Genomic DNA, 25105 nt, shown 5'->3' with positions numbered 1-25105 from the left:
GGCAAGACTTAATTCGTCGTCTAATAAAGAAAAAACTGCAATGGGTTGCCCGTTTTGGAAAAGTCGGGAAACCTTTGAAAGTTCCGAACAAAAAAAGGAATCTTTAGTGTTAAGGCGTCTACACATTGGGAGCAATTTTCGTCAAAAATTGCGTTTTTGACAGAAATTTGACGTTTCCCCCTACCGCTCGCTGCAGGGAATTTCCTTCAAAAAAGCAATTTTTGACAAAAATTGCTCCCAAGTGTAGAGGCCATTATTATGTGAAACATTTTGAGGTATCTGTAGGCAAGCAGACACTTGGTGTCTTCTTGACCACTTCCTGGACATCCCACAAGATACTGGTCAATAATTCTTCTTGTTTTAGTGATCAACATGGTAAAGGAGTCATTTGACACGCAAAAATAATTCACAAAATTGATATTATTGGCTTTTGGAAAATTGAAGTTTGTCTCCTTTTCGTTCTTTAGGGGACGAGAGTTCCCATGAGTTTTCCAATTTCCCAGAGGCGGAGAAAATTCTTTCTCTACAAAAGTATCATATTTGACCACTAAGACTTACAATAAAGTGAGTTTTACTGAAATTCGTTCGCTGGATATGTTGTGGTACGGAAAGAGTTAATAGTGATTTAATAATTTTCTATGAGTTGTCTTCACTGCTTCAATCGGTTTTTAACGTCCCAGGGTAGCATTATAATATATTCTGGGCCTCATGAGAAAATCCTGCTATCAGCTATAATTGTTGTTTTTATTCAAAAGACTCCTTAAATACCAAAATTATTGCTTCAAGTGCGTTGGACTGTTTCATTTATTGTTTCATTTAAAGTTTAATACAAATTCTTTGATCCAGAACACCAAAACGACCAAAACCATCAGGGGAATTCTGCAACAATATGACAATATCATATGACAAATTTTCGTGGTAAATTCAGGAGCAGGACAGCAATTAAGCCCAATAAGCATCGAATAGAGACATTGCAAAGAACTTTGTGAAACTTTTAGTAACTGATAAGAATATGATTTTCAGAATCAGTTACAGAATTCCTTTAGAGTTTTTAAAAACGAAAAAGACAAAGAAAAATGCGCTAATTGCTACCTATGTCAACATTGGGACCATGAAACAACATAGCAAGAATAAAAAATAGAGAATCGAATGCACTTAGCCTTCAAATTTTGAAAATTCATCTTATTTTTTAAACATTATCTTGTTATAGCTCTTATTTCCCTATGCCCTGTATAATTTATCGTAATGAGTTCTAAGATTCTTGCCAAATTGCTAGGAAAAAAGAAATTCAATAGAAATTGGCTTTTTGCTACGAAAATCTGTAAAAGATCATTTTGGCATTTGTTGTCAATTTGCACAAAATTTATATAAAAATGACAAGAAAAATGGGAAAATATTTATTGAAAAAATAATTTCTGAGTCCCAGAACGGCTGTAGAAGTCTTACGGAACGAAAAACTATTGAAAAATTGCTTTTTTGTGGAGAATATCTGCACTGGCATTTTATGCCAGTTTGGTATTTTCCGTGATATTTTTGGCTCGGGTAAAGTGTTAAAAAATCCTTCGTTCATCCTCAGGTCCAACTACTTACAGTTCAATGTGAACTTACAGTTCAATTATCTTGCAGAGAAATCCGGGCTGCAGTTTTCCAAATAATTCTTTCATAGAAACAATTAAAACTCAGTTTCACAAATTTCGAAAATTTTACAAAAAATCTAGGGTAAGTGAGCCAAATTTCGGCATAGTTACATGCAAGCGTCAAAGTCTCAAGTTTGAAATGTAATATTTTGAATTCAAATTGATTTTTTTTATTCTTTCTTCCTACCTAAAGAGTGTTGCTTGGAACCTTGTAAAGAGTTTACCGTCTTTATTTACTATAAAATCATTCTTAATACATTTTAAAATGAATAAAAATATAGACATAGCTTTGGTACCCTATTTCGGCCACCTTCATTCTCATAGTTCCTTGCCCTTCAGGAATTCTTCCAATATCTTTTTCACGTCATCACGTTTGTCGAAGCTACATTTTTTGTTATTCTTTTGCATTGTATAATCTCTAGAGTACGTAAATTCTGAAAGTTCATGGAAGTTCGAGGAACAAATAAGGTGGCCGGAATTGCAAGCTGGCCGGAATTTGACACACTTACCCTAAGTAAGAAATTTATCGATAAAAGAGAAATTTTTATGAAACTTTTGAGCCTTTTGAATTTTGAGGGTTTCTCGGAGAAATTATTAGGTTTCTTTAGACTTGTACTGAACTTTGAAAGGTTTCTTGATCTGCAAAACAATTTGTCAAACCCGTCAAACCTTTCTTTTACAGTTTTTCGTCATTAGGCGACATCAGATGGAACCGATGGGAAGATTCACGTGGCCTGTCCGCTAGCTCTTTATAAAAGGTGAGCAACCAAACACAAAGGTAATGTAGGTGACGCAAAACAAAGATGGTGACGAGTCCTAAGTAAGGTTAAGATCAGGAATTGGTTGTAAAGTTAATTAAAAGTAAGTAAAAGGTGAAGAAATCTACTTGACAAAGATCCTGCAGGGACGAGAATAACGAGATGAGAAAGGAAACAATGAGAAGAACTGGCAAAACAGGAGATGAAAATACGTAGTGGATGATGTCAAGAAAAAAACCAAAAATCAGCGGAATCTCACAAATTTATTTAAATCTTCCAGTCCCAGGGGATGCATACAGTCCCATCGGACAGTACGGAATAGTAGTGAGTGATGAAAACATCACATCCGTCAAAATTCAAATGATTCTCTCGAAGAAGACGTTCGAGGCACTTGATCATCTTCTCTGGCGTCACAGAGTCGTCTTTTGTGAGGCTGGACAGCTTCAAGCTTCTCACACAGCTGCTGTGCAGATCCTTCTCCACGTGCTTCGTGCTGTTGTACAGCACTGCTCGATCACGTGCTTCTGCCAAGTTGTTCGTTATGAAGTCCACCAGGATGCCTCCTGGACACGTTGAAGGGGCTATAAATTGACCAGTTGGACTCACCATCAACGGACCGGCTTCCCTGAAAAGAAGATAAGCCTTTGAAGCTTTTGAAGCCTTTGTGGTTCTGCAGGGAAAAAAAGTTTCCTGGGAATCTCCTTACGATTCTATCACAATTTCATATTCACTGAGTTCTTCGGGCCAGGAACTTGGGTACTGCTGCCTTCCCAGATAATCCAGGAGAGTCGTTGTGACCTTTCTCAAGTGATTCGTATAGAATCCCGCTTGAGTCTTTGGCATGAATTTCCTTCGGCCGATTTTGATTTTTCGCAGAATCTGGGATAGGGCATACTCATAGGCTGGGATCTTCTTCAGGTAGGCATCGTGCTTTGGGATGTTCCGGATGAACTACAAAGGGAAGAATGTCTTTCCAATCAGGGATTAAAAACTTCAGAGGACTCACATCTATCCAATTGTGCTGGACATCTCCAGTAAAGAGCATCACATGCCCGTCCAGGCTGATTCCGGTAAAGGGAGCAAAGACCAGAATTCGCTTCTCAAGATGCAACAGGTCTTTTGGATGCAAATTGGCCAGACTCTCAAGGCTTCGGAGGCAGGCTCTGTAGTGCTCAACATTCCAACCACATTCATACCTCAAATCCTTCAGTTTCAGTCTCTCGGCAACATTTTTCTAGACATCCGGAGGATTAGTTTTGAGCACAGGGGATTGCACTGAGGAGATACTTACCTCAAGCTTCTTGATTTCTTCCCGCAAGCCCAAAAGGGAATTTTTCCTCTGGAGGGCTGTGTTAATGTTGTTTCTCAGCCATCCACTCAGTGTCTTTTCATCCTTGGTCCTATTGATGTTCTGGAATATCACATATTCATCCGAAAAGATATCTTCAGGCTCGCGTGCAGTAAAAGTGGAATTGGCACGTTTCTGTTCAGGTTTTTCTGCCATCTGGGGCATCTTATCGAGATACTCAGTGGAGAGTTCACATGATTGAAGGATCCGTCGGAGGACCTTCTTGGCATCAGCGCTTCTCTCCACGGGCACTCTGACCATTTTCCCAGGACTACTGGCCTGGGCGGATCTCAGGTAGAAGGGCAGAGCTGTTGGGGTTGACTGGAGTACTCTGCGTTTATTGAGCGCCTCCAGGTGTGCACTGAGTAGCTTCAGGGATTCTTCATTAACAGCCTGCGGGGGAGGAAATCTTTGAGTAGATCGAGTAGATGAATTTTCCCGCCAAAAATTCGTCTTTTTGAAGAAGTCTGCACTCACCCTTTGATCCGGGAAGCGTCCAAACAAATCCGGATGCACCACAAAGTAGAATGGCCTAAGAGCTGTGGCAATTTCTGCATTGCTGAGGTACCTGAGGCTGCCTGAGAGACTTCCTGGGTATCTTGGGAATCTGCAGAGAGTGAGGTTAGGGCAAAATTGGGATGTTTTGAGCGGGAAAATTGCCATGCTTACACATGTTGTCCACAGCGGTGGATGCCAGTGATGGAGTGCCACATGGAGAGGCACCGGAAATGGAGGAAAATGCCCGAAAATACCCTTCTACGCGCTTTCTTGGGCACAAGGAAGTCTCTTTCTCGAGGACACACACACTCACAAACACCCCTGACATTTCGCCATTTTTTCACTGTCGCGACATCGGTTGGTAATTGGTGTGCGTTGAGTTGTTTGTATCGATAAACAATCAAGTTAGTTTTTCCAATAAACAATTAATTAACGCTTTTTTCACACTTTTCTCATTCACTATTGCTTCTGCCACAATCTCAGGCATCTTTTTCACACATCTTCCCATGGAATCTCTGGGGAAATCGGTTAGAAAATTGCATGTTCTCCAAGTCCATCTGTTGCTCTCGCTATTTCACCATCTAGCGACATCCTCCTGATTTCTGGGGCTTCCTGCTAATCCTTTACCCTAATTTTCCAGGAATCCTTGGCTCCGGCAATGTCCGTGGGTGGCAAGAAGGGTACAGGAGCTGCAGTGATAGCAGGTAGGAAGAAATCCGGACCGAAGTTTGAGCTTTCCGATGAGCAGAAAGCAGACATCAAGGAAGCCTTCGATCTCTTTGACACCGAAGCCAGTGGATTCATCGACGTGAAGGAGCTCAAAGTGGCCATTAGGGCATTAGGATTCGAACCCAAGAAGGAAGAGATCAAGAAGATGGTAGCAGAAATCGATAAAGATGGCACAGGGAAGGTTTCCTACGACGAATTCCTGCAGCTGATGACCGTAAAGATGGCTGAAAAGGACACCCGGGAGGAAATCATGAAGGCCTTCAGGCTCTTCGATGACGACGAGACTGGGAAGATCAGCTTCAAGAACCTCAAGAGGGTAGCCAAGGAATTGGGTGAGAATCTAACAGACGAAGAGCTCAGAGAAATGCTAGATGAAGCTGACCTAGATGGGGACGGGGAAGTCAATCAGGATGAATTCCTGCGGATTATGAAGAAAACCAGCCTCTACTAGAGGAAAACTGAAAAAAATCTTCCGCCGGAGTCAAGTTATTCGTGTGCATTTTCTTATCTCTCTTATTCCGACATCCTTGGATGCAACTTATATTTTTTTTAACTGTGGTATTATACTATTTTAATGTAATCTGAGCCAATGTGCTTAATACACCAAAAACCAATTAAAATATACATTTTTTAATTAAAAATTTTCCAAAATTTGCAATTTTCCCGCGATAACTCCATCGATTTCTCGATGAAATGATAACAGAGCTTCAAGTGTCCACCGCTGGCAGCGCCACAGTCTCTTGTTTTTCTCAGTGAATTCTTGTGCAACCCCCAAGAAAAAAGACCAAAAACATGAGTGAAAGTGCACTAAATCTTCTGAATTTGATAGTAAACAACCGTGATGATATTATCTACGTGACAGTACTGCTATCCTGCATAGCAGTTGGCAAATATTATAGAAAAATCGCCGACTGTGCGGAGAAAGAGAAATTCGGGAATATCCTGGGAGTTCTCATCATTGTCATCGTTTCCGGCTTCCATACTCTCCACATCTTCGTCTCCTTTGCTGCATCCGCCGGGATTATACTCCTGCATAAACAATTGTAAGTTGATTGGCCGGAAATGGGTTGTTTGTTGGACTTTGATCCTTCGTCTTTGACAGGGCAATTTTTGAGGTTATCGCGGGTTATAGATCAAAGAGGCACAATTATTATTATTCAAAATAAAAAGAGAAAACCCGGAAAACCTAAAAAAAAAACCGGAAGCAAGGCAGGACAGAATATTTAATCTGATATATGTAATTTTATAAAGTATAGCATAAGAACTCTTTTTTCTCTTAATTGCCCTGAAATGAAACGAATAAAAGAAAAAAGGTTGGTGTCTTAGCTTACCCGAAAGGCTAACACTCGAAAAATGGTGGGTGTCTTAGCTAAAATAGTGGGCTTATTCCCCGAAAAATGGTTGCTGCCTTCGCAATTTGTCACTGATCACAGCAACTGTCCCAAAAAGATTAATTTCAATTTCAATAAAAAAAATCTACAGTAGAGCCCCGCTATAGGCCATATTTGGTTCCAGATTTGACACTTGGGTCGCTCTATAGTCCATGTAATTTTTTTAAATTATCAACGACTTTTAGTATTAAAATTGCTCGACGGCTTCCACTTTCTTTGCGATTGTGGTACTTGTCATTGCTATCTTCACTATATGGATCCCAATTACTCAATAAAGTTTGCGAAAAATATTAAAATAATTATGACAACATTGCATGTCGCGTACTAAAAAACATAACCTAACTTAAAATCAGTGTTTGTTTTGAAATCAACGGTCGATAAATTGTAGACTATAGAGCGATGGCCTATAGCGGGGCTCTACTGTAATGTATTCTACACAAAAATGCATTAGAAGTAATTTATTTTTATTAAAAAAAACACAATTTCTTTATTAATTTAATTTAAATTATACTCGACAAAGTAGCTCAAGTTAGCCCAAATCCACCAGAAAATATGTTTGTGTCTTGGCTCACTCGAAAGGCTATAAATCGACAAATGGTTTGTACTTTGGCTAGTCCAAAAGGCACATGACCCGAAAAATGGTGGGTGTCTTGACTAATGAATAGGCCTTTCCATTATTTTTTCAGGCAAATAACACAATCACAAAGAAATTAAATTTAACAGGAAGTGGAATGTTTTTATTTTCTTTTTTTATTCAATGTTTTTTTCACTTTATTTGTTTAGAAATCACTTTATCGGTGATCATAGCGAAATCCGAAAAATTTCGCTCGTTGATCTCAGTGACTCACCCAATCAAAAACTGACTGGAAAAATCTCTAATAAATATTTAATTTAATTCGAATTAAAAATTTAATTCAAGCGCATTTTTATGTTTACTTGTTGAAATTATTATTTTGTCCGCTGATCCCAACGACGCCCGAAAAACGCTGTCGCTGATTACAGCAATTGACCCGAAAAAAGGTTGTTGTCTTAGCTATTTGTCGCTGATCGCAGCGACGTGCCCGAAAAAAAAATATTTCAACTGAAAAAATTATTTTAATGCCATCTTCTATACAAAATTACATTAAAATTAATTCTTTTGATTAAAAATATCACTGCCTAATTAATTTCTTTCCAATTTAAGTGCGTTTGGGTTTTTCATTTTCATTTCATTTCACTTTATTAAGGGGTTTTCGTCATTTAATTAGCGATTCCCCTGTTTGCGTTTTTAATTCATAAAAAGCCACTTTGTCGTTAATCACAGCGACACCCGAAAAATTTAAATCAAAAGAAAGAAATAATAAAAAAAAACATACTTTCCGTTAAATTTAATTTATTTATTTTTTTGCATAAAAAAATAACGGAATGGCTTATTTATTAGCCATGACACCTACCATTTTTCGGGCCATGTACTTCTTTATGTGGCCTAGCCAAGACACACACCACTTGTCAGCTTGTAGCCTTTCTGATAAGCCAAGACACGAACCTTTTTTCGGGTGGATTTCGGTAAACTTCAGCTATGGGATTGATAAATAGATTTATCAATCAATTTATTTTCACCAGGAAATTGATAAATAAAGGAGGCTTTTAAAGAATTATTTCTAAAGCAATTTTTGTAGAAGAATGCATTTTTTAAAATGAAATAATTTTTTTCGGGTCAGTCGCTGTGATGCGACAAATGGCCAAGACAGCAATCATTTTTCGAGTGATGGGATTATTCTGTTAGTTGAGATACTCACCATTTTAGCTGAGATTCTTTACAATGTGGGATAGATTCAATCACATTGTGGGATAAAAACAATCCCATAATGCGATATTTAGGTGGTTTATTGTCAATGCATTCTCTCGCGGTTTTCACTCGGCACTTTGCTTTCCTTTCAACAGTTCATCGAGAAAACCCGTTAGTGCGGCAAAAATAAATCGAAAAATCGATGTGATGCCGATAAAATTTTCGATGAGGATCGATGAGTTGATGGGTGGCTGACCCCCATTTTTGTTTCAGATCTTAAATCAGTGTCGATCGCCAATTCTAATAGTTTGATACGGTTATACTTGAAGAGAATAAAGAAATAATTTCCGATGGAAGAATTTGTCAAGAACAGATCCCTACCTCTAAAAATAAGCCACGCCTCTTACAATTTTTTAGATCTTAATAAGGGCTATTTTCTGGATATTTCCAGACAATGCCACGTTATTGTCTCCGTTTTTATGTTCCTATACCTCCTGTTCTTCCGGATGACTTACTACTTTGGCCTGCCATCGCCTCCTGGCCACACAAACCTCATTCAAATGGTCCTGACGCTCAAGGTAAGTTAATTTACAGTTTTTTTAGGGTGATTCCTTGGTAATTGCGATGGTTTTGTAGCTCGTGGGATTAGCTTTTGAGGTGAAAGATGCTACATTGAAGTGCAGAAAAGCTTCCAAGGAGGAATACGAACAGATCCCTTACCATGAAAAAGAATTAGCCGAAATAACTCCAAAAAATATCTTTGGGTACTGTTTTAACTATGTTGGAGTCCTTACTGGACCCTATCTTACATATAGAACCTACAGGGATTCCTTTGTAGAAACGTATGCTTCCAATGAGAAGCGTTTTGAAGCTTGCGACAAGACGACTTTGGAAAAATTCAAGTCTATCCCAATTTTTGTGGCTCTGTACCTTCTAACGAGTTACTTTTGGCCTCTTGGGAGGATTTTCAATGATGAATTTTACGCTCAGTCGATTCTTTTGCGATTGTGGTATGTTTGGCCGGCGTTTTTCATCTTCCGGATGAGGATGTATATCGGATTGACTCTGAGTGAGTGTGTTTGTTCAGCTGCTGGAGTTGGAGCCTATCCAACTGTCTTCCAGTCTACGGCTGGAGGAGGTCCGAAAACCAAAGATCCACAGCTCCTGGAAGCCTGGGATCAGAGTTATGATTTCAATACCATCAAGAATAGCGATGTTTACACTACCGAAACCTGCTGGACATTCCGGGAAGCTATGAAGAGCTGGAATATGTGTGTTCAATATTGGTTGGCTATGAATGTCTACAAACGCTTTCCGAGCCGTAAACTCCGCACAGGAGCTACTCTCCTGGTTTCAGCCTATTGGCATGGAGTTAATCCCGGCTACTACTTTTGCATCTTCGCGGCACCCTTCTACGTTGCCATTGAGGATCTCTGTCTCAAACGACTGAGATCGTCCATTCCTAGCTTCCCTCTCTGGCTCAATGTTTGCGTGTGGATTAGCAAATTCTTTGCCTTCTCCTACATGGCCATTGCCTTCCAACTGATCACTTTCCCAAGGATTTGGAACTACTACAATTCAGTCCTTCACTTTGGCTACCTCCTTTGGGCCTGCCAATATGCAGTGGCTCTTTTCTGGCCAAAGATCTCCAAAGCGATTTTTGGCGGAAAGCCCAGAAACAGCGAGAAAGCCAAGGAGGACAAAAGTAGTTAAAGTGGATCAGGACGAATCAAGGTAAGAAGTATTCCTTACGGACCCTCCAAAAAATCCCACTTTTATCCCTTTTTGGAATCAATAAAAGGGATATTCTTAACCATTTTTTTTGGATAAAGTTGTTGGATAAAATTTTGTAAGAAATATTTAAATTGGGATAAAGTTTTACATGATTTAGGAAATTTTGATTTTACCAGGTGTTTTAGGATTATCCGCAGTCGTTATCCAGGATTTTAGGTAATGGAAGGTTTTTGGTATTATTATCCAATTGTCATTATCCAGATTATGAGTATTCTAGTTCACCAAGTTTTTTTCTTACAATTTATTTGGCGGTCATATATACCAGTATCCAACTTATCCGGGTTATCCATGTTATCCAAACTTGAGCTCAAAACAAAATCCATATTATTTTGATAAAACTTCTAGACAATACTTGAAGGATTTAATCGATTAATCAATTGTACGTCTTGATATCGCTCCTTGGAAATTACAAGGGGCAACTCAATCTGAGCCATTTTTCAGGAGACAGCATGAAAGATTCAACTTTGTATAAATAACTATCTTAATTAAGTATGTTAATAAAAACAATTTAATTCCTTTCTATTTGTATGAGCATTATCATAAACATCGGAACATACATATTTTTACCTTTCAAAATATGTTTTTTTATGAGTTAGCTCTTTGTCATTCTAAATGATGCGCAAATTTTCATGAAATTAGATGAAATGTTTCACAAAAATTTGAACGATAAATCTATTTTGTGTTCCTTGACTTCAAACAAAACCGCGCAAGCAATCATAAAGAGTAAAATTTTGAAAAACTTTTCTAATAACGAAATTTATTGACTCATATCATCTGAAATTTTATTAAATTCTCTATCTGAGTGTATTAAAACCTCAAAATCGCCAAAAAGTGAGTTGGCCCCTTGTAATTTCCAAGGAGCGAATATAATGTATTTTGATGTGTCATATTATCCAAGATTGAAAAGTGTTATCCGAATAATTTACAAGTGAAAATATCATAAATCTCCATTATTGCGGTGATAAAATTTGAGTTTCAGTGACAATTGAACAATTGCAACATTTTGAAAGAATTTGGATAAAAGTATTTTTGATAAATATTATCCAAGTTTCTACAATATCACAACTATGATTCCGGTTAAAAATAAAAATCATTAGACGCAAAATTGCAATTAATTTATCCTCTTCGAATATTTTATTTTTATCCAGATTTATTATCGAAGTTAGAAATGTTCTTTTGTATCTGGATAAACATTGAAATTTGGGATCAGTATCTTTGGATAATAATCTATTTAGAATGATCAAAATGTCCCCAAGTGTATTCCTTATCAAGATTCCTTATCCGGTTTATCCATCTTAGAAAATGTAGAACAATTTAAATTCAAAAGACAAATCATGAACAAAAATTCCAAAGTGCAATATTTAAATTTAATAAATGTTTGAACTGAAATTGGCATTATTTTTGTGATTCATGATTGGAACATTTGGTCTAATTCGTCTAATTAGTTGTAAATAACTAATTAAGCTTGTTAGTCTAATTAGACTAATTGTCTGAATAGATAAATTTGTGAAAAAAATTGATGACATTTGCATTTCTCATTTAAAATTTACTTTAGTAGTTTATTGTAAGATAGTGAGGATTAGAAAAGTTAACATTCTAGTTCTAGTGCTTGCCATTTCAAAAAAATATACATAAATAATTTTTTTTTCTTTAAAAATCCTCAATTCTGCGAATATGTACAGAAAAAATGTCTATAATTTGTGTAAAATAAATTGGTTCTAAAATTCAAAACGATTTTTTTATTTAAAAAATATAACAAAAAATCACCAAAAGAATTTGTGGCATTCAACTTGTTTATATTTCCTTCAAATTCGATTAAACAAAATTAATTGGATTAAAATTTAGATCAAAATATGCCTAAAAAATTTTTTTTCATGCCAACTTTGGGGGGTCTATCTCTTCTAGTTTAGCAGATATTCGCGTTTAAAGATTTGCATACAAAATATGCCTAAAAAAATTTTTTTGATGCCAACTTTGGGGGGTCTATCTCTTCTAGTTTAGGAGATATTCGCGTTTAAAGATTTGCATACAAAATATGCCTAAAAAATTTTTTTTAATGCCAACTTTGGGGGGTCTATCTCTTCTAGTTTAGGAGATATTCGCGTTTAAAGATTTGCATACAAAATATGGCTAAAAAAATTTTTTTTTGATGCCAACTTTGGGGGGTCTATCTCTTCTAGTTTAGGAGATATTCGCGTTTAAAGATTTGCATACAAAATATGCCTAAAAAAAATTTTTTTTGATGCCAACTTTGGGGGGTCTATCTCTTCTAGTTTAGGAGATATTCGCGTTTAAAGATTTGCATACAAAATATGCCTAAAAAAAATTTTTTTTTGATGCGAACTTTGGGGGGTCTATCTCTTCTAGTTTAGGAGATATTCGCGTTTAAAGATTTGCATACAAAATATGGCTAAAAAATTTTTTTTTGATGCCAACTTTGGGGGGTCTATCTCTTCTAGTTTAGGAGATATTCGCGTTTAAAGATTTGCATACAAAATATGCCTAAAAAAAATTTTTTTTTGATGCCAACTTTGGGGGGTCTATCTCTTCTAGTTTAGGAGATATTCGCGTTTAAAGATTTGCATACAAGATATGGCTAAAAAAAATTTTTTTTGATGCCAACTTTGGGGGGTCTATCTCTTCTAGTTTAGGAGATATTCGCGTTTAAAGATTTGCATACAAAATATGCCTAAAAAAAATTTTTTTTGATGCCAACTTTGGGGGGTCTATCTCTTCTAGTTTAGGAGATATTCGCGTTTAAAGATTTGCATACAAAATATGCCTAAAAAAAATTTTTTTTGATGCCAACTTTGGGGGGTCTATCTCTTCTAGTTTAGGAGATATTCGCGTTTAAAGATTTGCATACAAAATATGCCTAAAAAAAATTTTTTTTGATGCCAACTTTGGGGGGTCTATCTCTTCTAGTTTAGGAGATATTCGCGTTTAAAGATTTGCATACAAAATATGCCTAAAAAAAATTTTTTTTGATGCCAACTTTGGGGGGTCTATCTCTTCTAGTTTAGGAGATATTCGCGTTTAAAGATTTGCATACAAAATATGCCTAAAAAAAATTTTTTTTGATGCCAACTTTGGGGGGTCTATCTCTTCTAGTTTAGGAGATATTCGCGTTTAAAGATTTGCATACAAAATATGCCTAAAAAAAATTTTTTTTGATGCCAACTTTGGGGGGTCTATCTCTTCTAGTTTAGGAGATATTCGCGTTTAAAGATTTGCATACAAAATATGCCTAAAAAAAATTTTTTTTGATGCCAACTTTGGGGGGTCTATCTCTTCTAGTTTAGGAGATATTCGCGTTTAAAGATTTGCATACAAGATATGGCTAAAAAAAATTTTTTTTGATGCCAACTTTGGGGGGTCTATCTCTTCTAGTTTAGGAGATATTCGCGTTTAAAGATTTGCATACAAAATATGCCTAAAAAACTTTTTTGATGCCAACTTTGGGGGGTCTATCTCTTATAGTTTAGGAGATATTCGCGTTTAAAGATTTGCATACAAAATATGCCTAAAAAAAATTTTTTTTGATGCCAACTTTGGGGGGTCTATCTCTTCTAGTTTAGGAGATATTCGCGTTTAAAGATTTGCATACAAAATATGCCTAAAAAATTTTTTTTGATGCCAACTTTGGGGGGTCTATCTCTTCTAGTTTAGGAGATATTCGCGTTTAAAGATTTGCATACAAAATATGCCTAAAAAACTTTTTTGATGCCAACTTTGGGGGGTCTATCTCTTATAGTTTAGGAGATATTCGCGTTTAAAGATTTGCATACAAAATATGCCTAAAAAAAATTTTTTTGATGCCAACTTTGGGGGGTCTATCTCTTCTAGTTTAGGAGATATTCGCGTTTAAAGATTTGCATACAAAATATGCCTAAAAAATTTTTTTTTGATGCCAACTTTGGGGGGTCTATCTCTTATAGTTTAGGAGATATTCGCGTTTAAAGATTTGCATACAAAATATGCCTAAAAAAAATTTTTTTTGATGCCAACTTTGGGGGGTCTATCTCTTCTAGTTTAGGAGATATTCGCGTTTAAAGATTTGCATACAAAATATGCCTAAAAAAATTTTTTTTGATGCCAACTTTGGGGGGTCTATCTCTTCTAGTTTAGGAGATATTCGCGTTCAAAGATTTGCATACAAAATATGCCTAAAAAAATTTTTTTTTGATGCCAACTTTGGGGGGTCTATCTCTTCTAGTTTAGGAGATATTCGCGTTTAAAGATTTGCATACAAAATATGCCTAAAAAAATTTTTTTTGATTTATTTTATAATCCGACAATTCGTTTTCTTGATTTCAAAATCTTCTATTCAATCCCAGAAATGTTATTCTTGATCCCAGAAGGTTATATTTAATCCTAGAAAATTTTATTTAATTCCTCAATTTGTTTTCTTGATTCCAATACGTTTTATTCAATCCCAGAAATGTTATTCATGGTCTCACAAGATTTTATTTACTCCGACAAATTTTTATTTTGAATCCCAAAAGGTTTTGATGAATCCCACAAATTTTATATTCAATCCCAGAAAAATTTATTTAATCCCAAAATTTGCTTTCATAATCCCAATTACGTTCTATTTATTCCCAGAATTATTATACTTGATCCGAAAAGGTTGACATCAATCCCACAAATTGTGGTATTAATCCAAGAAAATTTTCTATTCCGACAATTCGTTTTCTTGATTTCAAAATTTTCTATTCAATCCCAGAAATGTTATTCTTGATCCCAGAAGGTTATTTTTAATCCCAGAAATGTTATTCATGATCTAAAAAGGTTTTATTTACTCCGACAAATTTTATTTTGAATCCCAAAAGGTTTTGATGAATCCCACAAATTTTATATTCAATCCCAGAGAAATTTATTTAAACCCAAATTTTGCTTTCATAATCCCAATTACGTTGTATTCATTCCCAGAATTATTATACTTGATCCGAAAAGGTTTACATCAATCCCACAAATTTTATCATGAATCCCTTAAATTTTAACGCACTTTTTAACTGTCAGTGAAAAATAGTTTTGTGTTCAACTGAAAATCATATTTATTGAGATATCATTTTTATACAATATTTAGGAATGTTTCATTTTTTTATCAATTTTACATTCTAGTCAAGAAAAAAAAATAAACAGAAAATTATCTACACTAAAAAATATTTTTAATAATGCTTCATTTGCAGTGATTCTTACTTTTCTAGTCTTTCAAGATGATTTTTTTGTTGCTTTTTTTTGTAAAATATACTTTTTTTTATTAAATTGTTATACTTTCTCAGTTGAATCTTTTCATCTATCAAAGATCCATCTTTAAAACACACTAAAATAGAAACAAAAAAAAATCAACAATGAGGTGGAAATTTTCAGAGATTCAACGGGATAATTCGTCGTCTATTTTAATTTTTGTAAACTTTATTTCGTTAGATCATTGATTTTTTGCACTGTTTGAAGTGTCTTTGAAATATCATGAGTGAAGTCCTTTCATTTTGCATTATATTTTTGTTTTTGTAATTATAAACTTTTTTATCTCCTTATCATTATAATTCAGATATCATTCATCTTCTCAAGTATTTAACAGCAAATATAATCTCATTCATTATCTGAATGATATTTAGTGGCATCATTTTATTTATAATTCTATACATTGAATAACAAGAAATATTTATATTTCATTTTAATAAGGAGGAAATGAGGAAAAGTCATTGGATATTTTCACTCATTTCTTCTCTCCATTTCTCTCTCTTTTTTTTATTTCCTTTGCTATTTACTAAATTCTCCAATATCTTCATTGAATTCTCAGTGAATCCCAAAATTTATCAAGATTCTCTGTGAATTTTTAATTTCTACAATTTCTAAAATAATTTTTCTCTTTTATTTTCAATAAATCAAAGAAGGTAATCCATCTTGTGTATCTTTTATTAAAAAAAAGTAAACAAAAAACAAAACCAACACACGCTCAATTCACAAAAGATCTCTCTAAAATATTCATTTGAGTTTCCTTCTCACACATCATGCAGTTTTTCTTTTCAAAAAAATCACTTTTTTTCTGAATTTCTGGGAGTCAAAATAATTTGTAAAGATTATTGAGTAAAATATCTTGAGGAATTTTCATCCTCATATCGTCTTTTCTCTTTCACTATCAATTTTCTGAGGAGTGATAGGGTAAGTGTGCCAAATTCCGGCCAGCTTGCAATTTCGGCCACCTTTTTTGTTCCTCGAATTTCCATGAATTTTTAGTTTTTACATACTCTAGAGATTATACAATGCAAAAGAATAACGAAAAATGTAGCTTCGACAAACGAGATGACGTGAAAAAGGCATTGGAAGAATTCCTGAAGGGCAAGGAACTATGAGAATGAAGGTGGCCGAAATAGGGCACCAAAGCTATGTCTACTTTTTTATTCATTTTAAAATGTATTAAGAATGATTTTAGAGAAAATAAAGACGATAAACTGTCTAAAAGGTTCTAAGCAACACTCCTTCTTAAGTAAAAGGAATAAAAAAATCAATTTTTATTAAAGATATTACATTTCAAACATGAGACTTTGGCGCTTGCATACAACTATGCCGAAATTTGGCACACTTACCCTATAAGTATTTTTGTTTTGTTTTCAAAGAAATCAATTGCCATTTCATTTCATTTTTTTTAATTTTGGAAGTGATCCTGAGAGGTGTGCGCAATCCTCAATTTCCTTCGCCATCGGCATTAGCCGCTGAACTAACACGATCAGTTGTTTTAGTTGTCTGGCACGTATTGTAGGCGCCACAGAAAGAACACTTGAGTCCAACAGCATGAAAAGGAATATTTGACTCCTAAACGAGCAAAATTGACAGTTTTAACTCTATCTCTTTCTATTTTTTTGACTTAAGGGGCGGGGCTAAAAAATCTCTCACCTTGTGACAATCTTTGCATAGAATGTCAACCATATAGTTCTCATACTCTTTTGGCATGGGTGAATTCTCCACCTCCTGATCCAGATACTCCCACAATTTTGACATATCAATCATTGATGTCTGGCACGAGGGACAAGCATAATGGCCAGAACTCAGCTTTTATTTGCAATAAAAAAAGATCAATAACCCAAAAAAACATTATTAAAAATGAATCAAACATTTTTTTCGCGCGATAAATCCAGCAATTCAACCAAAGTGCTAAAATTTTTGCTTATTTCTGCTGAATTTCAAGCAATTTCACTTGATTTGAGTCTTTAAATCTCCCGACGGTTCTTTGAAAAATTCTGAAAAGCATGCTTTTCAGGGTGTACAGGAAAAATTAATATCGCCAATTAACGTTGAGGCTTGCGCCATCAATTGAGTTTTCTTCTAATACTTGGATACCAATAAATTAGCTATAAATTACCAATAAAGTCAGCTTAACGAATTTCCATAACAAAACTTCTCCATAGCGAACTTCCGTGGAAATTATTATATTATTTATATTATTGTTTATAATTGACGCTAAATTTCCGCAGTCTTCCATGGAATTTTTCCTAGGAGAGGCCATTCTATGAAAACTTTAAACAACATACAAAGGAAATCCAACGTCAATATCTATGGAAGTCCATGGAAGGTTTGTATGGAAACCCCATAGCAAAAGAAAGTGGAATAGGAATAACAAGCGAAAAATTCCTCGGGATTTTCCAGAATTTTTCCTTGGAAAATTCCGTAGAAATTTTCCATGAAATATTCCAGAAGTTTTCCTATGGATTTTCCATGGATTTTACCGCAACACGCCTCCTTTTTCGAAGGAAAATTCCTGATGATTTCCAGGGGAAAATCCAAGGAATAATTCCACGGAGAATTCCACTACCTTTCCATGCAGTTTTCTAAGAAAATTCCACACGTTTGTTTCTTCGTTTTACCGCTAGAATATGTTTGTGGCACTACAAAATAGATGAATTTCCCCTTAGCAAAATTCTGCGGAAATTCCAGTGGAAAACTATCCAAATTGCAACAATTTGACACTAAAATTACAGAAAATTTTCCAAGGAATTTGGAGTCGGAAATTCCATTGGAATCATAAATCTCCATGGAATTTCAAGTAGGATCCACTGGAATTCCACTGAGGAAATCCTATGAAAAATTCCACTATCTGTTCACGGGGTTTTCCAAGGTTTTTTCCACTATTTTTTTTCGAATGTCAAGCAAATAAAATAGTGTTGTGACAACATGGATAATTTGTTTCCAAACCTTCTGCAAACATTTTTAGTGATTCATGTGGTTTACAATATAATTAATTATGCGACACTGTGTTTCGCGTGGATAATAGTGAAGTGATTACATAAAATAGGTCGCCAACCTAAAATAAAACTGTTTTTATGTTATTTAATATCTATTTTAGAAAAAAAAATATTTTTTTTGTAAAATAGTTTTTTTTTTATCTAAAGTGGTAATTCGTTATCGCTGGTTCAGTAAAACTTATTAAAATCCCCGTGATCTTTGCCATTTCTCTAATATTCGGAAATAAAAGCATGAGGTGCATTTGACAGCTTCATTTTTTCTCCATTTTATTTAGGTGGAAAAATTCACATAAATTCCACGAACATTTCCTTGGATGTATTCCACAAAAAAATCCCTTATAAATCCATGAAATTTTCACTGGAATTCGTTATGGAAACTTCGTATGGATTTTCTCAAGGAAAACTACTGGATAATTCTGAGGAATTTTTCGCTTGTTATTCCTATTCCGCTTTCTTTTGCTATGGGGAATGATCCCAATGATAAACTGTCAAAGTTCGGGAGATTTTTTTACAACCCGTCAAGTCATTGCTCCACCTGCCGATTTTACTCGGAGGTTTTTTGGATAGTAACGGTATATTCTAGTACATTTAGAGAAATTCTGTAGATTTTCGGCAGAATTTCTGCTTGAAAATCTGCAGATTTTCGGCAGAATTTCTGCATAGGAAATCTGCATAGTCTCCTCTTCATTGTCTCAACAAAAATATTGTTGATTTATCAAGAAACTGTAGAAGTTACAAAGAAAATGGTATGCTCTGCTTAACAAGCATTACCGATTAAACATTTTAGATAAATAAAAAAAAAATGCGAACAAAAATACAAATTTCTTAAAAATCGCCCATGGAATGATACAAAAACACGAAATTTAGGTTGACACTCTGTTTAAAGTTTTCACTTCATTATTCTCTACTTATAACACGGCGTCGCAGAATTCTTCATTTTATATAAACACTGTGAAATCACCAAGAATAACTCTATTGAATTTTGCAAACTTCAGTGAAAAATATTCCATCTTTTCAGACACATCTGTCTGGAAAGTCTGGAATGTAGAAAAATCTACAGATAATCGGCAAAATATCTACAGAAATTCGTCAGAGTAATGCACCAGGATTCTTCAGAAAATCTGCAAAAATTTCTGACGAAATTTGTCTCAAGCCCAAATAAAATTCGTAGGAATATCTACAGATTTCTCGGCAGATTTTCGGCAGAGATGTAGATATTTTCTTCGGAAATCTGCAAAATATCTTACGAAATTATTTGACGGGTATATTTCTCAACCGATTCGGACTCGTATTTTGGAACCTCGAAAAAGTTTCTACGTTATGAAAGGACAATTTATCGTAATTTATTATTTCACTAAGCTCTTCTTTGATATTCAACTGATTTTGCCCGAAATAAATGTGGCTCTTACCTCGAACTGACCGAAAGTAATTAATCCAAACGAAATTATCTTAACAAAGTTCTGTGCAAATATTTTACTATTTTCTATTAGATCTTAATAAAATATCCATTTATTTAGAGAATACCAATAAAGTCCTTTCACATCAATTAAATTGCAAAACTTATTTAGCTTCTAATCCGCAGTTTCCTTGTTGGAAAATCTTCAACAGAGATTAATGGTCTCTAAATTTAGATTTAAAGTCCTTGCGGTTGCTATTGCAAAACAATTAATGCTGTTCACAGTGATAAATTTGCAAATAAAACAATGTGATATGAATTGTGATTTAAGCTTGAAAATCCACCAAATTTACTTTCGGCTTTTTATTTGGTCATCAAGGTCCAAGGTTTAATGTGCGTAATTACATCAATTCTACTCAATAATTTATATAGTTTTTTCTTCTTTGCACAGAAACCCCCCAAAAAATCCACAATAATTGAATTTTAAACTTCTATTTTCATGTTAAATTTCTCAAGAGTTTTTTATACGCATCCTGTGGAATCTTTTTTGTAGTTTTTTTTTTTCTTTTTCTTATAAAATCTGCAAGATTTATTCACTATTGATGGGAAAAAATAGCAATGCTTTTTAAAAATTATCATCAAAATGGGTTACTTTTCGTGAGATGTCTGCATTAGTTTCGCAAAAAAATTGGGTAACAATGTGTTCCGCATTCGCAACAAATTTTGTGCAATATTTTGTACATAAAAATGTAATAAAAATCATAAATCAACTCACCAATTCCTCAAAGCACGTGCGATGAATTAAGTGGCCACAGTCGGGAATGTGACAGGGAATCCTCGAAGTGTGGATGTCTTCCAGGCAAACTGGACAATTGGATCGCGAGACATTTTCCACGCACTGCAAAGACAAGGGATTCTTTTTAAAATGGAAATGGACAGATAAACCTAGATTAGCTTTTTGTAGGTGAGATTCTTAACGTGAGCCATTAGGAAAATGCATATACAATGCGATAGGCCCTTTTTGCTCTGAGTGTCTCTTTTATGGGTGAAATGTAGACCGGAATGCCTTCTATAATTTTGCCAAAGAATCTGATCTTATTGATTGCTCGGTAACCGAAATATAGTTCAATTTATTAGGTTTCTTGGAAAATTTTCTTTTTAAAAATAGAGTTACTAACGGTGGTTCTATGAAAACTCAGCACTTTTTAATTAATTTGTACAAGAATTTTATTGAGACATTTTTTTTCTATTAACACTGAACTTACCGAACGTTTTTGCTCGTTTTTCGGTCAAACGACAAACCTCGGTAGGGAAGGATTCTCAATAAATTTGTCTCGGAAAACAGCAAAAAATTAAAATTTAAACACTAAAAAATATAATTACATGCATATTTTAAGTAATTAAAAAAAAATTGATAGCGACATTGTACCGTTTAAATATGTGTTAATTTGAAACCGGTCAATTTTACCGGGTTTTGGTAGGTTTAGTGTTAATATTAATTTAGAAATATACATTCATTTTTTTAAATACGTATTTACAATCGGTTTTTTTTATTTGTTCAATCTGGAGCCTAAAACTTTCGGTCTTTGGTGATTCTCAAATTACAAAACAAAAACATCACCGACATCGAATTTTCGAGGATCAAAGTCAGTCAAAGAAGCAATTCCGGACTCCGGAGGGTTTATTTTTCAAGCGTTTTTTGTAAATTTAGAATTTTTGGAAAGGTCTTGAAATTTTCAACCCGGTTTCAATCGGTAATGAATCGGTAAAGTATCGTAATCGATTTATTTTTTCTTTAATTCAATTTGTACCTAGAGAAGATATTTGTTTGTTCTTTACAGTTTTGTTACGAAGTATAGTTAAAATTTTGTTAGAGTTCTCTTTTGGAACCGTTTTGATACGGTGGAATGTCTACAAATTTGAGTTGATTTCGTTTTATAAAAAAAATTGTTCCTTAAAGTTGGAATAAAATTTGTTGCACTCGGCTGTTTTGTTCCCACTATCAGGAACAAATTGGTACATATTTTTTATAACAATATTATTCCTACATATTAAAATCTTAAAAATTTGAAATTTATAACAATTTGTCAATTTTGAGATGATTGATATTTATGAACCAGTTTAAATCCACAGTCAACCGCCATGGACACAAAAATTCTATGAAAAATTAAAATTCCTAAATAGTTCAAGCATTCTTATAGTAACTTCAGTTTGCAATAAAATTTTGCAATTGCTCACAAACGGAATAACAGCTATTGCAATTGACCCAGCAACAATATTTCTCTAATTTATTAGCATATTTAAGGTAAGTATACTTGTACAAGCAAAAAGAAAAAATTGAATATTGAATTTTTAAATTTAAAAATCGAAAAGTAAAATATAAAAAATAAGCAGCAAAAAAATTTTTGATAAGTGAAAAATTATTAAAAATTGATCAATAAAAATAAAAATCGGTAAGCAAATTTTGAATTTTCTGTTTGAATTGTCTCATTACAGAAACTAACCAAAAATTTAAAATTTGAAGAAGTCCAAAAAAAAAATTCATGAAATCAAAAATAACTAAACAAACAACTTTAAATTTCAAGAAAAGTTTTATGAAAATTTCATGAAGTTTTGGAAATATTCACGATTTTTTTTTCAAATTCGTCAAATCGAAATATGTTTTTAGAATTTATTAGTTTCTGGAATTTCTTTATAAGCTGGAGCAAAGGAAAATTTTCTGTATTGAAAATTTAGTTTTTTTGCTAATTTTTAATCTTCTACCGCTTTTTTTAATTTTTAACTGACATTTTTTAAGTTTTTTAATGGCCATTTTTTATTTTCCGTTTTTATTTTTTGCCAATTTTTCAGTGTTTTGCTTTTAAGGTTATGTTTATAACATTTTTACAGGGTTACAGGAAAATCGTTTTATTGATCACAAAATAATTTCTTAATTTAAGCATAGTTATTGAATTAATTAACCCTTTAAGGACGATTGAAACACCGGTGTCCCATAAAGAAAATAATTTTTTTCCTGACTACCTAAAGTTATTTTTTTTAATGTTTGTACGTAATTGCAAAGTAGAAGGATGAAGGAATTTAGGATATTTTTTGCTTATCTGCAGCTATTTGCTATAATAGTAAATTTTTATGCTTGAAAATTGTCGAATTTTGGAAACAATAAGATATCTCTTGGAATTTATAAATTAATTTTAATGATTTTTTATACTTCCAATTTTTTTTTATGCAAAACCGTTTTGGAAAACGAAACTACAATACTCAAAAATAATATTTTTCATTAAAGTGAAAATTAAAATTATCATTCATTGGTATTGTCAGAAAAATTACTTACATTTTTAGGCTATTTTTGTCCCTATCGTTCATAGAGACAAAAAATACACCAAATCAGACTCTGTTGGATTTTCTAAGGCTAGATGTAAGACCTTTTACTGATTTTGTTTATCGGTTTCATTTTTATTAATGATATTCGGTCAGCGAAAACTGTCTCGCCGTTAAAGGTTTAAATTACACAATAATTGACACGGAAAATTTATTTTCTTTGACGTAATTAAATGGTGTTAAAAATCACGTAATTTAATGGCACTCAAGGGCATGAAGTGTTTTGGGGAATTTTTGACGGGGAAGACAACTTGAATTACTCACCCTGTGCCCATCGATCTTCAGCTGCAGAGGAAGACACATGTTGCAGACCTCGCAGTGGAAGAATCTGTCCTTCCCGCCAACACGACAGATGCCACATCCGTCGCAGTGGTACTGATCCTTCTCCTCATCGTCAAACAAATTGCACACTAGGCATGTGTACTTGCCAAAGCGCACCCCACACTTCTCACACTCAGACTGGACACGCTGCCTCGTCTCGCATTCCGTGCAGATCAGCTGCGTGACTGTCCGGCGATTGAAGTAGTGGGATTCGTGCTCATCGTGGCAGTAGCGACACATGTACGTCTTATTGCAGCATGGAGTCTGAAAGACAAGGTCCCAGTCAGTGACAATTGGCAGGAAGGTGGGTGAAGGGGGGAGACAAATCCCATGGAATGACCTTCCGGAATGGCCTCAAAACTCACCACAAATTTAGCGCGTCTTTTGTAGTGAGCACATCCAATGCGTTTCTGCCCAGAACCATCTGCTGGGCTACTCTTGGGGTCCACTGTGTTCGTTGTCATCGCTGTGCTGCTGCCGGATGGTGTTCTGTCGGAGTCACTGGATGTCTCATTGCCCTTCTGCGTCTTGTCACCAGTCAGGAATCGTCCATTTGGCGATGATGTTTGCTCCATTCCCCCTCACTTTCACTCACCCAGCACGCACGCACCCACACCAAATTGTCCGTCTGCACCACCCTGAGATTCAACACCCCTCGCACGACACTCTAACCCACAATTTATCAGAGATTTTCGTGGGTTTTTCCAGAGAAAAAAGAGATTTTACGTTTGTACAAAATGATTAAGAAAATAGAAAGTGGCGGCCATGTTGTGACGACACTGAAAATTGACAATTTGACTACCCCAACCGCCATCTGCGGTTTAACATTTGGAGACTTTCCACTACTGCGGTTTACCGATTAATTTTATGAAATTCAAAAATAACGGTCGGTATCATGCTTTTTGGCACACCAAGGGGTTTGTCATTATAAAATCGCAGTACTCAGAGGGCATTTCGACCACTCAGAATATTAGTAAATCGATTTTTTTTTACAAAAATCGTTTAATTCGCCGTAATATCCTCTAGGGTAGGCCTGAGCTAAAAGAAAAGCCGAAGTGAATTTGGTGGTGCCTGTTGGCATTCTTCGAAATGCCGCGAAAATTCACGTAGAGAAAATGAGAGGTTTCTTAATGTTAAAATTGTTTAATTCCTTAGAGTTTAGTCATTTTCACAAGAAAATGCTTTTAATAATTTAGTTGAAAACATAGTTATTTAAGTTGATTGTGAATAATTGCCGAATTGAATAAAATTGAAAATTGATATTGATTGAATAAAATCAAAATCAAGATCCAAAAACTTGCAGTTTCCAAGAAAAAGACTCACTGTATGCGAATAAATTACCCTTTATTTTAATCATGTCGAGTTTTCTTACATTGTAGTCAAAATACATTTCTTAACAATTGCTGTGGGTGTGTTTAAGGTTACACAAAAACAGGAAGAATAGGGATCTATTCCACCATTGAAAGCACGCATGAAAAGATCAAAATGCATAAAATCACTGTGTTTTTACTGTAATTATTAATAAGATTGCGTCAAGCAGAGATTGAAATATAAATTAAGAAAGATTTCTTGAGATTCAGAAGACAACTAAAAAGTACTTGAACAAATATTAGAAATTTTAATGGAATTTTGGATAACTTTTTACATATCTGGTAAAAAGTTTACAAAAATTTACAAGAAAGAAACAAATAATTGATGAGAAAGTGAGATTTTGATATTTATGAGATTGAGGTACTCAATCTGCCATAGCTTTCATTCTATCGCACCTAATTCAATCATTTTATAAAAAAATGAAAGGTTTGAACAACTTATTAAGACAAGTCAAATTTATAAAAAGAACA

General features: G+C 34.4%; 4 protein-coding genes across 7 annotated transcripts; 2 read left to right on the top strand and 2 right to left on the bottom strand.

The window, feature by feature from the left end:
• Positions 1-2639: 2639 nt before the first annotated feature.
• On the bottom strand, positions 2640-4487 carry LOC129806164 (T-cell activation inhibitor, mitochondrial). Its single transcript, XM_055854549.1, has 6 exons — positions 4413-4487; positions 4221-4350; positions 3687-4136; positions 3402-3629; positions 3102-3346; positions 2640-3020 (listed from the first exon to the last, which is right to left on the bottom strand). The coding sequence occupies exons 1-6, from the start codon at positions 4454-4456 to the stop codon at positions 2663-2665; spliced, it is 1455 nt and encodes a 484-aa protein (XP_055710524.1). The 5' UTR covers positions 4457-4487; the 3' UTR covers positions 2640-2662.
• An 81-nt stretch (positions 4488-4568) lies between these two features.
• LOC129806174 (uncharacterized) lies at positions 4569-5592 on the top strand. 3 transcript variants are annotated; one of them, XM_055854570.1, is made up of 3 exons: positions 4582-4645; positions 4725-4768; positions 4882-5592. In XM_055854570.1, the coding sequence occupies exons 2-3, from the start codon at positions 4748-4750 to the stop codon at positions 5419-5421; spliced, it is 561 nt and encodes a 186-aa protein (XP_055710545.1). In that variant the 5' UTR covers positions 4582-4645; positions 4725-4747; the 3' UTR covers positions 5422-5592. The 3 variants fall into 3 exon arrangements, with proteins under 3 accessions (XP_055710546.1, XP_055710545.1, XP_055710544.1); XM_055854571.1 differs by lacking the exon at positions 4725-4768 and having other exon boundaries at positions 4569-4645; XM_055854569.1 differs by lacking the exon at positions 4582-4645 and having other exon boundaries at positions 4710-4768.
• Positions 5593-5693: 101 nt separating this feature from the next.
• On the top strand, positions 5694-11647 carry LOC129806165 (lysophospholipid acyltransferase 7). Of its 2 annotated transcripts, XM_055854552.1 has the most exons (4): positions 5703-6013; positions 8581-8707; positions 8766-9863; positions 10040-11647. In XM_055854552.1, exons 1-3 carry the CDS (start codon positions 5763-5765, stop codon positions 9840-9842), a joined length of 1455 nt encoding a protein of 484 aa, XP_055710527.1. In that variant the 5' UTR covers positions 5703-5762; the 3' UTR covers positions 9843-9863; positions 10040-11647. The 2 variants fall into 2 exon arrangements, with proteins under 2 accessions (XP_055710525.1, XP_055710527.1); XM_055854550.1 differs by lacking the exon at positions 10040-11647 and having other exon boundaries at positions 5694-6013; positions 8766-10024.
• Positions 11648-15827: 4180 nt separating this feature from the next.
• On the bottom strand, positions 15828-24068 carry LOC129806171 (RING finger and CHY zinc finger domain-containing protein 1). The gene is made up of 5 exons (XM_055854565.1): positions 23630-24068; positions 23208-23528; positions 20341-20463; positions 16824-16979; positions 15828-16742 (listed from the first exon to the last, which is right to left on the bottom strand). Exons 1-5 carry the CDS (start codon positions 23837-23839, stop codon positions 16614-16616), a joined length of 939 nt encoding a protein of 312 aa, XP_055710540.1. The 5' UTR covers positions 23840-24068; the 3' UTR covers positions 15828-16613.
• Between the last annotated feature and the right edge of the window lie 1037 nt (positions 24069-25105).

Source organism: Phlebotomus papatasi, chromosome 3 (assembly GCF_024763615.1).
Source record: "Phlebotomus papatasi isolate M1 chromosome 3, Ppap_2.1, whole genome shotgun sequence".
Taxonomy (NCBI): domain Eukaryota; kingdom Metazoa; phylum Arthropoda; class Insecta; order Diptera; family Psychodidae; genus Phlebotomus; species Phlebotomus papatasi.
This window is presented reverse-complemented; position numbering and strand designations above follow the sequence as displayed.

Bases quoted from the DNA above. Each gene is read 5' to 3' on its own strand.
- LOC129806165 (XM_055854552.1), top strand. From the start codon at position 5,763: ATGAGTGAAAGTGCACTAAATCTTCTGAATTTGATAGTAAACAACCGT. The intron at 6,014-8,580 runs GTAAGTTGATTG...GGATATTTCCAG, and splicing joins ATACTCCTGCATAAACAATT to ACAATGCCACGTTATTGTCT. The intron at 8,708-8,765 runs GTAAGTTAATTT...ATGGTTTTGTAG, and splicing joins AAATGGTCCTGACGCTCAAG to CTCGTGGGATTAGCTTTTGA.
- LOC129806171 (XM_055854565.1), bottom strand. From the start codon at position 23,839: ATGGAGCAAACATCATCGCCAAATGGACGATTCCTGACTGGTGACAAG. The intron at 20,464-23,207 runs GTGAGTAATTCA...TTGTCTTTGCAG, and splicing joins TGAAGATCGATGGGCACAGG to TGCGTGGAAAATGTCTCGCG. The intron at 16,980-20,340 runs GTGAGTTGATTT...TGCAAATAAAAG, and splicing joins GCACGTGCTTTGAGGAATTG to CTGAGTTCTGGCCATTATGC.
- LOC129806174 (XM_055854570.1), top strand. From the start codon at position 4,748: ATGGAATCTCTGGGGAAATCG. The intron at 4,769-4,881 runs GTTAGAAAATTG...CTAATTTTCCAG, and splicing joins TGGAATCTCTGGGGAAATCG to GAATCCTTGGCTCCGGCAAT.
- LOC129806164 (XM_055854549.1), bottom strand. From the start codon at position 4,456: ATGTGGCACTCCATCACTGGCATCCACCGCTGTGGACAACATGT. The intron at 3,630-3,686 runs GTAAGTATCTCC...CCGGATGTCTAG, and splicing joins AAGAAATCAAGAAGCTTGAG to AAAAATGTTGCCGAGAGACT. The intron at 3,021-3,101 runs GTAAGGAGATTC...TCTTCTTTTCAG, and splicing joins TATGAAATTGTGATAGAATC to GGAAGCCGGTCCGTTGATGG.